Below are 13,673 nucleotides of genomic sequence, written 5' to 3'. Positions count from 1 at the left end.
AGCCACACACAGATCTTGAGGACAGCGCTGTAATGTTTTCTAGCAGATTAATTGTAAATTTAAAAGCTGCGAAATTAAGTATATATTCCGATTAAGACTATTCCCCCCCGTACAGTGCGCAATTGTTTTGTAAATACCAGCAAGTGTGCTGCCCGGCTAGCTTGACAATTTCTGTTCAAACCTTCAGTTAATATCACACACATTTGGAGAGGAAAATCGATCGATCCCAATACACTCTGACCCAATGAACCTTGTATATAATTTAGTCAGCCTCTAAATCGAATTAGACGATAATTGTTCTACTTGCACCACTCGCGACAGTAACAGTTAGCAGCAGTTAAGGACTTAGCTATTGATGAGGATTGGTTTCGTGCAGATTGAAAGATGGAAACCAAGCTCTCATGTAGAAGGCGGGAAAGCAGCGTTTGTCTGACTGTGTAATTAATCAATTGTTGCGTTACCTTTGAACCATTATCGAACCATACACACACACATAAACACCCACACACACACATCATTGACAGCAAAGCAAGAAAAAAAAAAAACTAATTATAATGATTACAAATAGAAAGTAAATTATAAAAGTGGGGGGAAACAAACAAACAAAAACAAATAACAATAAAATACAAAATAAAATAGTCTTCTTACGTTTTCCATGTAAGTTCTTTTCATATTAAATATACAAAAAGTAAAACATAATTTGTATTAAAACGAAGGCAGTGGGGAGGCGGCGCATAACCCAGAACCCCAGCTCCACTCACCATATCCCCCACAGACACTTGACTGACGTTTCCTCAGCCCTTGAGATCGCCAGCGGAAGTGTAATGAAGTTATCTGTTAATAATCGTATCTGCCATGTGCGTGTGCGTACTGTACTACTTTTTATTTATTTTAGTGTTAAATTGAACTAAGAAAAGAAACCCAAAAAAAACACCAACTCTCACAGCAAAAACGGTTTCCCCTGGAGCAACCAAGCGATCGTACACCCACACCACACCACAGACACTAATTGCATGCCTATCAAATGTAGCTGTACAGATGCCGAGATACAGATACAGAGATACATATATGTATGTATTATCCTTCCAAGTTGTTGGTTTTATTTGATTGATTGATTGAACTGCAACGCAAAATATACAAAACAACACATGCGCATAGAGAATAAATAATTAACAGAAAACGGAAAAGGAAAAATAAAATAATAAGAAGCGAAAATAATGAAAGCAAAAACAAACACTATAGTTTATACATGGTATTTATATATGTACTATATATGATATGCTGTCGTCTAATCCCTAAACCTAACACACACACACACACACACACGTACACGTACACCCACGCCTACACACACACACATACCCATTACATATATATAATTTGGATACTTTATTTAGTTGTTTAAACATAAACGATATATATAAACTATATTATGATTATGAGTAAATTAAATAATAGTTTTTAATAGTTTTTAAACAGAAAAAAAACATGCGTCGAAGCTCTGCCAAGCGTTTTTTATTGTCCGTACAACCCTTGAGGTTGTTGGGTTTCCTCGGGTGTTGGGTGTTGCCGTGGCAACGCGACGTCCTTTCAAGGACCAAACAAATGCTGACAGCCTGAACTTTTCGCATTACGGCATTGGGGACTATCTGTGGAAGTTGCATCAAACATGTCCGTGGAAGATTCTTGGGTTTTTGATTCGCTGGTTTGCTTCCTGCATGGACCCGTGTGGAATGCACCGCTGCAGACCTTCATCGAGCAGAGATCTTTGGGTGAGACTACCAGTAGGGCCACGTCATCTCCTAACCCTAACCCCCTCTTGGTGCAGTCTTAGATCCCAATCTGCAGTTGGACGAGCACAATGAGGAAATCCTACAGATTCACGAGGAATACAAGAACCTCGTCGACTACATGCTCGGCAGCTTCATGGAGGAAATGCAAATATCCCCAGAGCAATTCGAGCTGGCCTGCCTGGAGGGTCGTCAGCAGGGCCAGGGCGAGAATCCCTTTCAGTTCCATCAGGTGCTGTTCCAACAGGTACGCCCAAGAGCAGTCTCTGCCCAGCCTCCAGCTAATGAAAATCGCCTCTAGATATGGGCAGCCAATGACGTGAAGATCTTCATACGCATGATGACGCAACGCAATGTGGAGCTGCAGCTGCAGGCCTTGGATCTGATAGAGAAAAATCAATTGGCACAAAGTTCCCTGGATGAGGGTGACAGCAACAGCGCCACTGGCTCCGATCAGGGGTGGGCAGATCGAATGTGCATGAATGTGCTCCCCTTCTCATGATTTTTCTACTCACAGCGATGCCGCCGTTGATGTGGATCAACTCATTGCCAAAACTGTGGCCGATGAGCTGGAGAGTCCCGAGGCTGCCTTGACGCCCGACCAGGAGGCCAGCTTGGATCTAGTCAACGACAAGTTTCAGCGCTTGAATCTGTTCTTCGAGCAGGAGGACAGGGTGGATCCCACCGATGTGACATCGCGTCAGGAGTATCTGCGCCAGCAGCGCGACAAAATCGTGGAGATCAAGAAGCAGGCACGCGCCAAGCAGCTGCAGGAGACACTGGCCCGTGGCAGTCCGCAGGGCGCCGAGGGTGCTCGTCCCAGCAGCGCACAAGTGGCACAGCAGCTGCTCGAGAACGGTGGCAAGACCATGGAGCTCTCTGCGCCGCCCGAGAGCGAGGAGAATTCAGCACTGCAGCTGCGCCGCACACTGGCCAAGCGACTGCGCAGCGAAGTTGTGGAGCATAACTAAGCGGGAAACGTTTTGTTTTGAGTTTAAATTTAACACTTCTTAGGTCTAAGTTACCTTGCAGCTTGCCTTTTCTTCACTATTAATATTGGTTCCCTTCGCTCGACACTAAACAATTAAATAATTGATGTAAAAATTGCTTAAAAATATTTAGAATTTGCATTTGCTTCTTTTTCTATAATTTGTCTTTGATTTTGTAATTTTTATTGCTCATTTTCAAACAGAATTTAACGTTGAGTGTGCGTTGTGCCTGGCCAAACGCTGACTAGTTCAGTTGATAGTTGGTAGCTGCGGGGGATATTTGCTATATGTTATAAGGTACCTTCCTTGAGCGATCTCCGCCACGTCCACGCACAGGCAGAGGCTTAAGCTTGAAGCATGGCTGTGTGTGGGCGTGGTGGAGCTTTGTAGTAGAGAGTTATCCGGGTTATAGAACTTGTACCAAAACAAAAACAATTGTACAAGTGTCAAATTGGCTTAAATAAAAGAAAGTAAATTGCGATTTTGTGGCTCTATCTGGGCACGCGATCCCGCAGATATGACATAATTGAGTCGGTGCCCTTCATTAGGATTTGATGACGTGGCTGGCGAAATGGATTGCCCACCAGCTCCAAGTGGCTGTAAGGAAGGAATTAAATGTCTTTGAGTGCTCAATATACAGCGTTTGTTCTTACGTTATGTTGGTCAGTGTACCCAAGATGGGCGGTATGAAATCAATGTCATTGTTGCGCAAATCCAGCGTGGACAAGCGCGGCATGCACTTTAGTCCTGAGACATTCAACTCCTTGATGTGATTATCGCTGGCAATGAGTATCTCCAGACCCTGCAGGTCGTACAAGCCGTTGGGAATAAACGCAAAGCTGAAAGGAAAACGTAGGCAGAGACTTGTATAAATTTATAGTTAAAGTGTTTCTCGTAGCACCCACCGATTGTTGGCTATGTTCAGCTCGCGCAGCGTGTTCAGCACACCAAACTCCTTGGGCAAGTCAGTCAGCAGATTGTTGGATAAATTCAGCAACGAAATGCGCGTAAACTGTGAAATGAACTGCGGCACTTGGGCAATGAGATTGTGGGCGAGCACCAGCTCCGTGACGAGTTGCTGCATGTGCTGCAAGCTGCACAGAAAGACAGAGAAATTCATTTAAGAAACATTCATCATGTGGAAAATGTATTAGCCCACCCTTTTGGCAACGTTCTCAGGTTATTCCGCGCAAAGTCCACCACATGCACACCCTCAGCCTGTGCCAACTGAAAGACTTCATCGGGCACATCGGTTAATTCCTCCAAATTGACAGCCAAAGTGCGCGTGTGACGCAGTTTGTATCTGCGGGAGAGAGAGAAGAGGCTCAAATTATTCCTTTTGTGTTGCGTTTTGGGCTTAAGGACAGCAATGTAACTTGGAACTTGGTGATACGCTACACCCAACGCGGACAGACGGCGCACTGATTGAAGTTTGAACCGTTCTGGCCATAGAATAGTTGCTGCTGCTGCTGAAACATGCCACCAAAGCCATTGAACGTTGGAAAGTCTTGCTGCTGCTGCGGCATATATTGCCCAGATGGGTCCATTCTTTGCTCTTGTTCATAGTCCACTGATTGGTATGGCGCATAGTTGCGCGGCGGCTCATAGACACAGAAGTGCGGGGCCTCCAATTGCATTTGCGACTGGCACTGGTATTGACACTGACACGGAAAATGCTGCTGCTGTGGCTGCTCTTGTGGCTGCTGCTCTGGTTCTGGCTGATAGCTGCTGCGGCGTGGATGAGTTTGCTGCTCTGAAATGCTGAGCATAACCTGCTGCACATACCTGTCGGGATAGTTTGCGGCTGTGTCGCCTGCTGCGGCGCCGGTTTGTCCGCCACTTAGGCGCGCTCCAGCAGCACCATCGGTGGAGCCGCCCTCCTCCTTGGTCTTGGCCAGCGAACGCTCCTGCAGCGTCTTCAGTATGCGCGTTGTGCCGCACTGCAGGATGTCCCGCCGAATCGACTTGATGGGATTACCCTCCACCTGTAGGCTAATCAAATGTGCCAGCGAGGCCAGACTGACGGGCAGCGTGTCAATGCTGTTGTTCGAGACATCCAGGCGGTTGAGATTACGCAGCAGACACAGCTCATCGGGCAGCTCTGTTATCTTATTGTCACGCAGATCGAGCACTTTTAGGTGCGGCAAGTTCTCGCACATCCTAATGGGTATGTTCTGGGTGGAGAGGAAATATTTTAGAGGGAATATTTATCCATTTAAATGAACATCTTACCTCTATATAATTGTTGCTGGCATGCAGCTCGGTCAGTGCCTCATTGCCCTCAAAGTCGGACAGCTCCAGGATGTCATTGTGTTGGATGTACAGAAACTGCAGCTTCCTCAGCAGGCCCATGTCCTCGGGCAAGCAGGTGAGGTCGTTCTGCATGAGGTCCACCCTTTGCAAAGCTTCGAGGGGGGTCGAGATCAAGAGTTAATGGCAGGACGGGGGCACTCTTAGTGAGGCACTTACAGCGCATGTTAACCAGATCAGGAGGCAAATCCTTAATGTGATTATGGGGCAACAAGAGGGCGGTTAAGCGCACCAGAAAACCAATACCGCCAGGCAGGGATTGTATGTTATTATGCCCAGCATCCTTTTAGGGTTAGAATTTGGGTTAACAAGCGGAGTTAGAGGGGGGATGGGGGGATTACACAGATTAATAAGACACCACAACCGGAATGAACGCAAAGGGGAAGGCACTCCACACTCACCAGAAACTCCAGCATGTGCAAGTCGCTGATGTCCGGATTGAGTTCGTTGAACTGATTGTAGCTGATATTCAAATGCCGCAGCTCGGGCAGGCTGTACAGCTCCCTGGGCAAGTCGCTGAGCTTGTTGCGACTCACATTCAGGCGCACGAGCTTCTCCAGCTTACCAATCTCCGGCGGCAGCGATGCTAGGGCGTTGTCATGGAGCTAAAAGAGAGGATCAGTTCAAGGAAAAGTCAGGCTGGTGGCTTGCGGCACATACAGTCAACACGGTCAGCGACTGCAGATTCTCAATCTTTGGCGAAAGCTTCGTCAAAGCATTGGAACTCAAATCCAAGTTGGTCAATGGCACTTGGTTCCACCAGGCATCCTCCTCCTTGATGCACAGCTGCTCCAGCGTGGCCGCCTTGCTGTCCTCATCCGCATCGTTGATGTCGTACAATCGCTGGGGCACTAAAACGAAGGAATTATGGAAACAATTAGCCGACTGTTGGCCTCAAGACTAACACTAAGCTACAGGCTTCGTCGCTGGGCTGCGGCGCTGGCTCATCCTCGTCCAATTCCAGCTCTAGCTCATCGTCTGGGTCCTCGCTCTCCGAGGAGGCCATCTGGAATTCTCGAATCTGATAGTAGCTACGTCGTCGTCGCGGGTGCGGTGCACAGATGCAGAACGATGTTAGCTGCTGCTTCTTGCGCGTTGTTGGCTTGGAGGACGCAATTTTGATGGAGGATGCAACAACTGGGATCCGCGAGCAGCCAGCACGCTGCGCAAACTAAACGTTGACTGGCGCACATTGGGAACACCTTTAAGACATCGACTGCAGGCACGGGCGCTGCCCAGTGAAGCGGCAAATGTTGTCGTCTCCTTTTAAGGGACTGCCAGGGCCAAGTTCGAGATCATTCGCGATTGTCTCACATGAACTGAAACCACAAGGCGCTGCTGTCAACGAGATCGTTGCACATTGACTGCTGCTGCTCCTCGTTGCGCGGCCTCACCTGGGACCTCCAGCGTTGATATTGCTGCTGCGACACCACTGCATGGGTGCCTAACATTTGAAGCTACACTTGGGTGGGTGCACTGCATTGCTTGGCGGCATTTTACTCACCACGAGCCAATCCCTTGTTCGACAGATTCAGCGTGCCCGACTTGCGCGCCAGCTTCCACAGCTCCTGCGTTAATACTGTATCGTCCTCGTGGGTTGCACGTTCATGGAATAGTGGCTGGAAGGCGTAGTTTGGCCGGGGGGATGCCGCCATACGCGGCCGTGGCGACGCCGCCATTTGAGGTGATCTCGGGGACGCCGCCATTTGGCGTGGTCTTTGGGCACATCGTGGAATTCTGCTGGCGGACCCACTTGCAGGGCCATTCCTTGGCACAGAGTCGCCGCTCATGTCGTTGGGATTGCCGTAGAAATTGAACCAGGAGCAGTCGTCAAAATCGTAGCCACTGTCGGTAGGCGAAAAATTACATTCCTTGGCCAAGTTGTTGAAGGCGTACAGGCTGGCAGTGTCTTGGACGTTGTTGAAGCTGAGCGGGCACAGGTGGAGAAGGTTAAAGGTGTCAACTAGTCAAATTGCCGCCAGGTTGGCCTTAAATTCTAATTATGTCCAATATTTGCGTCGTTTGTTTTTGTCTTTTTCTTTTTCAGCTGCGCAAATCAGCTGTTCGAGGTGTGAATTGTGCGTTTAACAACACTGCTCGTGTGACTTTAACGGAAAATGGAAATTTAAGTAAGAAAAATGTAACTAATTACGTTAAGAACTAACTAAGCTTGGAAGGTTTACATTTTTGATACGCAGAACTTAATTGGGAATCCCTCTTGCATCTAATAGATTTAGCATTTGAAGAGCTGCAGCTGCACAAATTAAAATCAATTTAAGATGCCGGATCTAGGGCAGAGCTGATGCTGCACCTGTTCTCCGGCGATTTATGTTTCTAAATGACTTCGAGTGGGCCCAGTAATTGATTTGATCATGAACTTAAATCTATGCATCTATGTGTGTGTGTGTGCAGGCCGCAAGCAGCTTAAAGGCTTAGGGTTAATTCGCTTAATTCGGTTTTACTTACTTCATCATCTTGGGCTTGACTTTGCTGCGCTTTGGCTTCTTCTTCTGTGGGGAGATACGAGATACGTTAGTAACGGCGCAAGGTCAGCCATAGAAGTCAGGCAGTCTGTTAGTCAGTCAGTCTGACAGTCTGTCAGTGGGTGTGGTGTTGAGTTTCCTAGCAATGCAGCCAATGCACACCTCAGCGAGTGAGCGACGAAGCGGCAAAAATGCTGAGCCCCCGCAAAACAAATTTCCGAGTCTTTCCCCCACTTGTGTGCTTGGAGGGGGCGTTTGGTCTAGCTACGTCGTCTGTCAATCAAAATTATGAATAACGCTGGCACACGGCGTAGGGTCAGTTGCCTCCAATTGGTCGCCGCCACCACCCTCATCAGCTAGCCCTGTGGATGGCCTGGGCCGTGCTGGGCTGGGCGGCGCACCGGCATTAGGTGCGAACCAACACTGGGGGAGCACTTGCCAGTTGTCATTTGGTTTTCATTGCAAACGGAACGAAACGAAACGGAACGGCACTGCACACGTGGATTGTTGTGTTTCTGCTTTTGGATATTGCATCAGCCGAGGACTCACCTCGACAGAATTTCCTTGGCAATGGCGGCTGGGGTGTTCAAGAGCTTTATGCGGGATTTCTTTGCGGTTAGTCCAAAAATTATTAACGATACAATTTCGAACTCCAAAATGGGGCGAAAGGATTCCAAAAAAGTTTATCCAAAACGAGCAGTTGACAGAATTTCAAATGAATGAAGTTGAATTTGAATTTCATCAGTTTTTGAGCTTTAGCTAATCCATAGCCAGCCACAGACCTTCCTTGAGAACCCGCACAGCTGGGGCATATGGAATGTGGGAATAGCGCCAGCGGACAGAATAATCCACATTAATCCATGGCAACAAATTCTTTTGGATTAGCGCTCCGATTCAACCCCTCCCTTCGTTCTCCCACAGGTCAAATACGATGATAAAGAGCATGATCCGGAAGCACAGCGACTGGATGGCAGCGGTCGTTACTATCCCAACTGTTCCTCGGATGTCTGGCTGCGCTCCTGCGAGCGTGAGATTGTGGATCCCATTGAGGGTCATGCCAGCGGCCACATACCCAAGTGGCTCAATGGCAGCCTGCTGCGCAATGGTCCCGGCAGCTGGAAGGTGGGCGAACAGCGCTTTGGCCATCTCTTCGACTGCTCCGCGCTGCTGCATCGTTTTGCCATAAGGAATGGACGCGTGACCTACCAGAGCCGCTTCGTGGACACGGAGACACTGCGCAAGAATCGCGCAGCTCAGCGGATTGTTGTGACGGAGTTTGGCACGGCAGCGGTGCCGGATCCTTGTCATTCGATTTTTGACAAATTTGCGGCTATCTTTAGACCGGATAATGGCACGGATAACTCGATGATATCCATTTACCCCTTTGGCGATGAGTATTACACGTTTACTGAGACTCCCTTTATGCATCGGTGGGTACCAAATCCTTTCCTATCGTTTGTTTCCTCTCTAAAGTCTGCCAATTGCAGCATCAATCCCTGCACTCTGGCCACTGAGGGACGCATCTGCCTGAGCGACTATGTGGGCGTGGTCAATCACACTTCGCATCCGCATGTGCTGCCCAGCGGCACAGTCTACAATTTGGGCACAGCAATGACCAAGTCCGGGCCGGCGTACACCATCATATGCTTCCCCAAGGGCCAGCACATGTTCGAGGAGGCGCACGTGGTGGCCACGCTGCCATGCCGCTGGAAGCTGCATCCCGGCTATATGCACACCTTTGGCATCACCGAGCACTATTTTGTTATTGTGGAACAGCCGCTGTCCGTGTCGCTCACGGAGTACATCAAGGCGCAGCTGTCCAATCAGAATCTGTCCGCGTGTCTCAAGTGGTTCGAGGACAAGCCAACGATCTTCCATTTGATTGAACGTTCGAGCGGCAAGCTGCTGCAGTCCTACGAGTCGGAGTCTTTCTTCTACTTGCACATCATCAACTGCTTCGAGCTGGATGGCCACGTTGTGGTGGACATTTGCAGCTACAAGAATCCCGAGATGATCAACTGCATGTACCTGGAGGCCATTGCCAATATGCAAACGAATCCCAACTATGCCACGCTCTTTCGCGGTCGTCCACTGCGATTTGTGCTGCCTCTCGGCACCAAGATGCACAGCCACGAGACGGGCTCAGCGGCGGGTAGGAGACGCCTCATCAAGTCTTTGTCGCTGGCGGGTCTAAGCAGCGCTCAACCTTCGAGAACGCTGAAGCATTCCGTGTCGCAGTATGCGGATATTACCTACATGCCCACCAATGGCAAGACTGCAGGGGAGCATCCCGACGAAGAGCTGCCACAGCGTGAAGTTAAGCGTGGGCGCTACGAGCTGGAGGCAGCCATTAATCTGGTGACCCTCGAAAACAGTCGCGCGGAGGCTTACCAGGATCCACGTGGCATCTTCTTGCGTCCCGAAATGCTCTGCGATTGGGGCTGCGAGACGCCGCGGATCAACTATGACAAGCACAATGGCAAAGACTATCGCTACTTTTATGCCATAAGCTCCGATGTGGATGCACCCAATCCGGGCACGGTGAGTAGGCCATAACCCCTGAAGCGTCTCCTGGTAAAACTCCTCCCCCCGCAGCTCCTCAAAGTGGACGTGTGGCAAAAGACGAGCCTCAGCTGGTGCGAGGAGAATGTCTACCCCAGTGAGCCCATTTTTGTGCCCTCGCCGCAGCCGCAGAGCGAGGATGATGGCGTCATACTCGCCTCCATGGTCGTGGGTGGACTCAACGATCGCTACGTGGGCCTCATTGTGCTCTGTGCCAAGACCATGACGGAGCTGGGACGCTGTGACTTTCACACCAGCGGACCAGTGCCCAAGTGCCTGCATGGCTGGTATGCGCCAAGTGCGGATTAGGTTTGATCTTACTCTGATTTTGTGTATTAGAATTAAAACTTTGGATTCAAGACATTGGCAATAAACTCGTGCCACTTGCGCTGAAAGATGCGATTGATCTTGCGCCGCTCGTCCGATGTGAGCACCGCATACTTGATGGAGTTCAGGGCCAGCTGCTTAAGGAAGCGCAAGTCCGCCTCCGCCGGCGCCATGGCCATGAACGCGTAGTAAAAGTCAAAGCTGAGACCCTTGGCACCCCAGAGCCCGGGATCATCGGATGATATCACAATGGGAAAGTTTTGGGCTATCAAAAAGCTCGCAGGATGATTGCGCAGATCCCAGACAAAGCCCAGCACCTGATTGGAAATGGGATTCACCTCGATGGCAATGTCACGCTTCTTGATCGTGGACCACAACTGCGGATGCTTGGGCAGGGCAAAGGCATGTCCAATGCGCTTGGAGCCCAACAGTATGGCATCCATCATGTTCCAGTCGGTGCGGCCATGCCAATCTGTGGAGAAAATGATCATTAGTTTGGGTTGCCTTTTCCTTTGGCTGTTTGATTGTCTCACTTGTCTCGCCCGCGTGGAAAAAGTAGTTGGCGGTGCTGGGCAGATCGGACAGCTCGTTGACGTATTTGTTGAGCGGATCACCCGTGTCCTCTTGGCCAATCAAATCGAATCCTATGACAAAGTTCGGCTTGGCATGGCTGCGGGGGAAAACAGAGTTACACTTCTCCTGGGTTCTATTTGTTCTTACACTCACTGCAACTGCTTGAATGTGGTAATGCGTCTGCTCATCTCCTCCTCGCTGGCACGATTCCGCTTGGCGTAGATCACCTTTAAGCCCACAAAGTCGTGATGCTTCGCCTTGAACTCCTCCACAATGCGTTCCAGCTCGTTGGCCACCTCCAGCGTGCTCAGCGTGCGATTGTTGTCGTCGTACAGCTGACAAAGGGGATTACGGTTAACGCTCCTCTATGACTGCAAAACATACTCACGGGTGACAGGGAGGCGCGCACCTCCGCATAGATAATGTTATCCTCGCACAGCTCCTCCAGCAGGCGCTTGTGGTAGGCGCAGTAGGAGGGTCGGTACTTGTACAGCCGATCGACAGTCGTAAAAATATTCTCAAAGCGTTCCCAAATCTTTTTGCGTTGCGGCAAGAGAGCTGGGAAGAGAAGAAGAAAGTGAAACGAAACACGAAACGGGCCACTACTCTATGTCTATCCCTTTCTAGCACTTGTCTTCTTAAGCGTGTTGAATAACTTCACCTTGTTAGTAATTTCACCACGGACAAAAGTGAATTTGCTTACAAGGTGACTTTGTCAGCTGTGTTAAAACCAATAACTTATTCCCCACGCTCTCTCTCAGCACTTTAATTGTTGTCGTTTTGTTACCTTCTGGCCTCTGTCGATGCATATTAATGTGCTTCTCCAGCTGCCGCTCGTACTTGTCCCGATCCTCGGCATTGATGCGCTCCGTGCACACATTCTGCACCTCGCTGTGGCAGCCACCCTGATCGTATGTGAACACCAGCAGTCCATCTACATTGCGGCATGTGTAGAGATTATTGGTGGTGGTGAGATTGCCAATCACCCACTTGGACGTCACCATGCCCGTGTTGTGCCCGTGCAGAAAGGCGCCCTTTGGCATCTTTTGTATGAAGCGGAAAACCTCGCTCTGCCGCACATACTGCCTGCCTTGGAAAAAGTGCATGGCGGGGGGATACTTCTCCGGCGTCTTGATGCCCTCAGCAATCTCCGCACGCTTGGCGTTCATCAGGATGCTGTTGGCCTTCTCCTCGTCCGAGGTGAGCCAAATATTGCCGCCCAGCGAGGCCAGTCGCTCCGCTTCCATGATCTGCTCCCGCAGTGTCTCGTAAGCTGCGCGAATAATCGAAAAGGGGTGAGTCCCGACCCACTCGCTGATCTGTCCCGCACTTACGTAAGTCCGTGGCCTGCAGGCCCCCCAGCAGCAGAGGCGACACCAGGCATAGCAGTTCCAGTCCCAGCATCATCGCTTCCCAGTTCCGTCACAGAAATAAATACGCCGTATTTTTGTTATTTTAAACTCGGATTTGATGCTCGTCGCTCGGCGTTTGCCAGCCAACTGATAAAGCCCCCGCTGCCTGACCCATATTGTGTGTGTGTGTGTTTGCTTTTGCTTTTGTTGTTGTAGTTTTTCGGGTGCAATTTCCACATCTCTCCACACTCGGTTCATGATCTGCGGCAGTGGCTGCTGCAGTTCAATGTCAGCGTTTAGTCTCTGTACATTCTACGCTGCCTGTTTGTGGGTGCGAAATGCCATCAACCGCCTGCCTGCCCGCCCGCCGCTTTCGTTGACACTGGCCATGGGGCAATTTTGCACATAGATTTCATGAACGCATCAATGCCAGCACAGACATACCCTACCGCACGCCAAGAGAGAGTCTGGAAGTGCATTTAATACGCTATAAAAATCTCCCAAGTTTTTTGCTCTCTTACAATAAATTCATGAAAATTATCGCACTTTTTGTAGCGCATCTCCTCGATCGCCTATACCTGACACTGGCTATGTTTTTATCAGGCTATGCTTTTATTTTTACATATTTGCACATTGAGTTGTATGGTAATTTTTTTGCGTATTGTTTACTTGCCCAATTTGTTATTTTTTGTTATTTGTTATTTGTTGATTCACTAAACTGATGCTTGACATTGACTGTGATAAGGGGGGACCGTCCATTATGGATGGAAGGTAGTTCGCTGGCTGAGAGCTCACCCGCTCAATAATCTACTTATTTGCATCTATGTTCTCTCAAATTAAACAGATCTTTAGCACAGCGAATTAGGCATAGAATTTATGGAATTAATTTTCATACTTCAGCCTGAAAGTAGGCATGGCACTTCGATTTCTAGACAGAACTTTCACATTTGTTTTCCGTTTCCTTTTGCTTCTCATTAGCAGCTTTATTTTGAATGTCAGAAATAATTTGCATAATTATTTATTTATTTATGCCTCATTACAGCATTTACACGCAGAGAAAATAATGCATGAAAATCGTGCACTAAAACTTGGAGAGGAAAGAACCTTAGAATTTAAGACCATGTGACCAAGACTAAAATGTGTGCACGGAGCGAATCAATGCCGCGGATCGGGACAAAAGGTAGCAAAACAACAACAAACGAAGTTTGAGAGAGAGAGAGAGAGCGTGGGTAATAAGTAACTGGTTCTTGACACAGTTAACAAAGTCACCTTGTTAGTAAATGCACA

The 13,673-nt window shown here is 48.9% G+C and overlaps 4 protein-coding genes across 6 annotated transcripts; 2 read left to right on the top strand and 2 right to left on the bottom strand.

Moving 5' to 3' along the window:
• The first annotated feature begins 1,624 nt into the window (after nucleotides 1–1,624).
• LOC117897387 (cilia- and flagella-associated protein 36) lies at nucleotides 1,625–2,785 on the top strand. The gene is made up of 4 exons (XM_034806195.1): nucleotides 1,625–1,772; nucleotides 1,829–2,037; nucleotides 2,092–2,249; nucleotides 2,308–2,785. Exons 1-4 carry the CDS (start codon nucleotides 1,670–1,672, stop codon nucleotides 2,759–2,761), a joined length of 924 nt encoding a protein of 307 aa, XP_034662086.1. The 5' UTR covers nucleotides 1,625–1,669; the 3' UTR covers nucleotides 2,762–2,785.
• Nucleotides 2,786–3,181: 396 nt separating this feature from the next.
• Nucleotides 3,182–8,139, bottom strand: LOC117896678 (leucine-rich repeat-containing protein 40). 3 transcript variants are annotated; one of them, XM_034805123.1, is made up of 13 exons: nucleotides 8,122–8,139; nucleotides 7,556–7,599; nucleotides 6,594–7,015; nucleotides 5,750–5,940; nucleotides 5,491–5,694; nucleotides 5,249–5,372; nucleotides 5,012–5,184; nucleotides 4,565–4,953; nucleotides 4,178–4,507; nucleotides 3,939–4,082; nucleotides 3,685–3,873; nucleotides 3,433–3,618; nucleotides 3,182–3,376 (listed from the first exon to the last, which is right to left on the bottom strand). In XM_034805123.1, the coding sequence occupies exons 2-13, from the start codon at nucleotides 7,561–7,563 to the stop codon at nucleotides 3,271–3,273; spliced, it is 2,466 nt and encodes an 821-aa protein (XP_034661014.1). In that variant the 5' UTR covers nucleotides 7,564–7,599; nucleotides 8,122–8,139; the 3' UTR covers nucleotides 3,182–3,270. The 3 variants fall into 3 exon arrangements, with proteins under 3 accessions (XP_034661014.1, XP_034661015.1, XP_034661017.1); XM_034805124.1 differs by lacking the exon at nucleotides 4,178–4,507 and having other exon boundaries at nucleotides 8,122–8,138; XM_034805126.1 differs by lacking the exons at nucleotides 6,594–7,015; nucleotides 7,556–7,599; nucleotides 8,122–8,139 and adding an exon at nucleotides 6,005–6,343.
• On the top strand, nucleotides 7,977–10,536 carry LOC117896679 (carotenoid isomerooxygenase). The gene is made up of 4 exons (XM_034805127.1): nucleotides 7,977–8,187; nucleotides 8,494–9,002; nucleotides 9,060–10,113; nucleotides 10,168–10,536. Exons 1-4 carry the CDS (start codon nucleotides 8,143–8,145, stop codon nucleotides 10,441–10,443), a joined length of 1,884 nt encoding a protein of 627 aa, XP_034661018.1. The 5' UTR covers nucleotides 7,977–8,142; the 3' UTR covers nucleotides 10,444–10,536.
• LOC117896680 (adenosine deaminase 2) lies at nucleotides 10,440–12,525 on the bottom strand. Its single transcript, XM_034805128.1, has 6 exons — nucleotides 12,369–12,525; nucleotides 11,822–12,307; nucleotides 11,423–11,592; nucleotides 11,188–11,369; nucleotides 10,995–11,131; nucleotides 10,440–10,933 (listed from the first exon to the last, which is right to left on the bottom strand). Exons 1-6 carry the CDS (start codon nucleotides 12,439–12,441, stop codon nucleotides 10,476–10,478), a joined length of 1,506 nt encoding a protein of 501 aa, XP_034661019.1. The 5' UTR covers nucleotides 12,442–12,525; the 3' UTR covers nucleotides 10,440–10,475.
• Nucleotides 12,526–13,673: the final 1,148 nt, after the last annotated feature.

This window comes from Drosophila subobscura, chromosome O (genome assembly GCF_008121235.1).
Source record: "Drosophila subobscura isolate 14011-0131.10 chromosome O, UCBerk_Dsub_1.0, whole genome shotgun sequence".
Classification (NCBI taxonomy): domain Eukaryota; kingdom Metazoa; phylum Arthropoda; class Insecta; order Diptera; family Drosophilidae; genus Drosophila; species Drosophila subobscura.
The sequence above is the reverse complement of the archived record's forward strand: the minus strand, read 5'-3'. Positions and strand labels throughout refer to the sequence as shown.

Bases quoted from the DNA above. Each gene is read 5' to 3' on its own strand.
- LOC117897387 (XM_034806195.1), top strand. From the start codon at position 1,670: ATGTCCGTGGAAGATTCTTGGGTTTTTGATTCGCTGGTTTGCTTCCTG. The intron at 1,773-1,828 runs GTGAGACTACCA...CTCTTGGTGCAG, and splicing joins CATCGAGCAGAGATCTTTGG to TCTTAGATCCCAATCTGCAG. The intron at 2,250-2,307 runs GTGGGCAGATCG...TTCTACTCACAG, and splicing joins GCCACTGGCTCCGATCAGGG to CGATGCCGCCGTTGATGTGG.
- LOC117896678 (XM_034805123.1), bottom strand. The intron at 5,373-5,490 runs GTGAGTGTGGAG...TAACCCTAAAAG, and splicing joins TGCACATGCTGGAGTTTCTG to GATGCTGGGCATAATAACAT. The intron at 3,874-3,938 runs GTGGGCTAATAC...CTTTCTGTGCAG, and splicing joins CTGAGAACGTTGCCAAAAGG to CTTGCAGCACATGCAGCAAC.
- LOC117896679 (XM_034805127.1), top strand. From the start codon at position 8,143: ATGGCGGCTGGGGTGTTCAAGAGCTTTATGCGGGATTTCTTTGCG. The intron at 8,188-8,493 runs GTTAGTCCAAAA...GTTCTCCCACAG, and splicing joins TTATGCGGGATTTCTTTGCG to GTCAAATACGATGATAAAGA. The intron at 9,003-9,059 runs GTGGGTACCAAA...TGCCAATTGCAG, and splicing joins GAGACTCCCTTTATGCATCG to CATCAATCCCTGCACTCTGG.
- LOC117896680 (XM_034805128.1), bottom strand. From the start codon at position 12,441: ATGATGCTGGGACTGGAACTGCTATGCCTGGTGTCGCCTCTGCTGCTG. The intron at 11,132-11,187 runs GTGAGTGTAAGA...TTTCCCCCGCAG, and splicing joins ACCACATTCAAGCAGTTGCA to CCATGCCAAGCCGAACTTTG. The intron at 10,934-10,994 runs GTGAGACAATCA...TTTTCTCCACAG, and splicing joins TTTCCACGCGGGCGAGACAA to ATTGGCATGGCCGCACCGAC.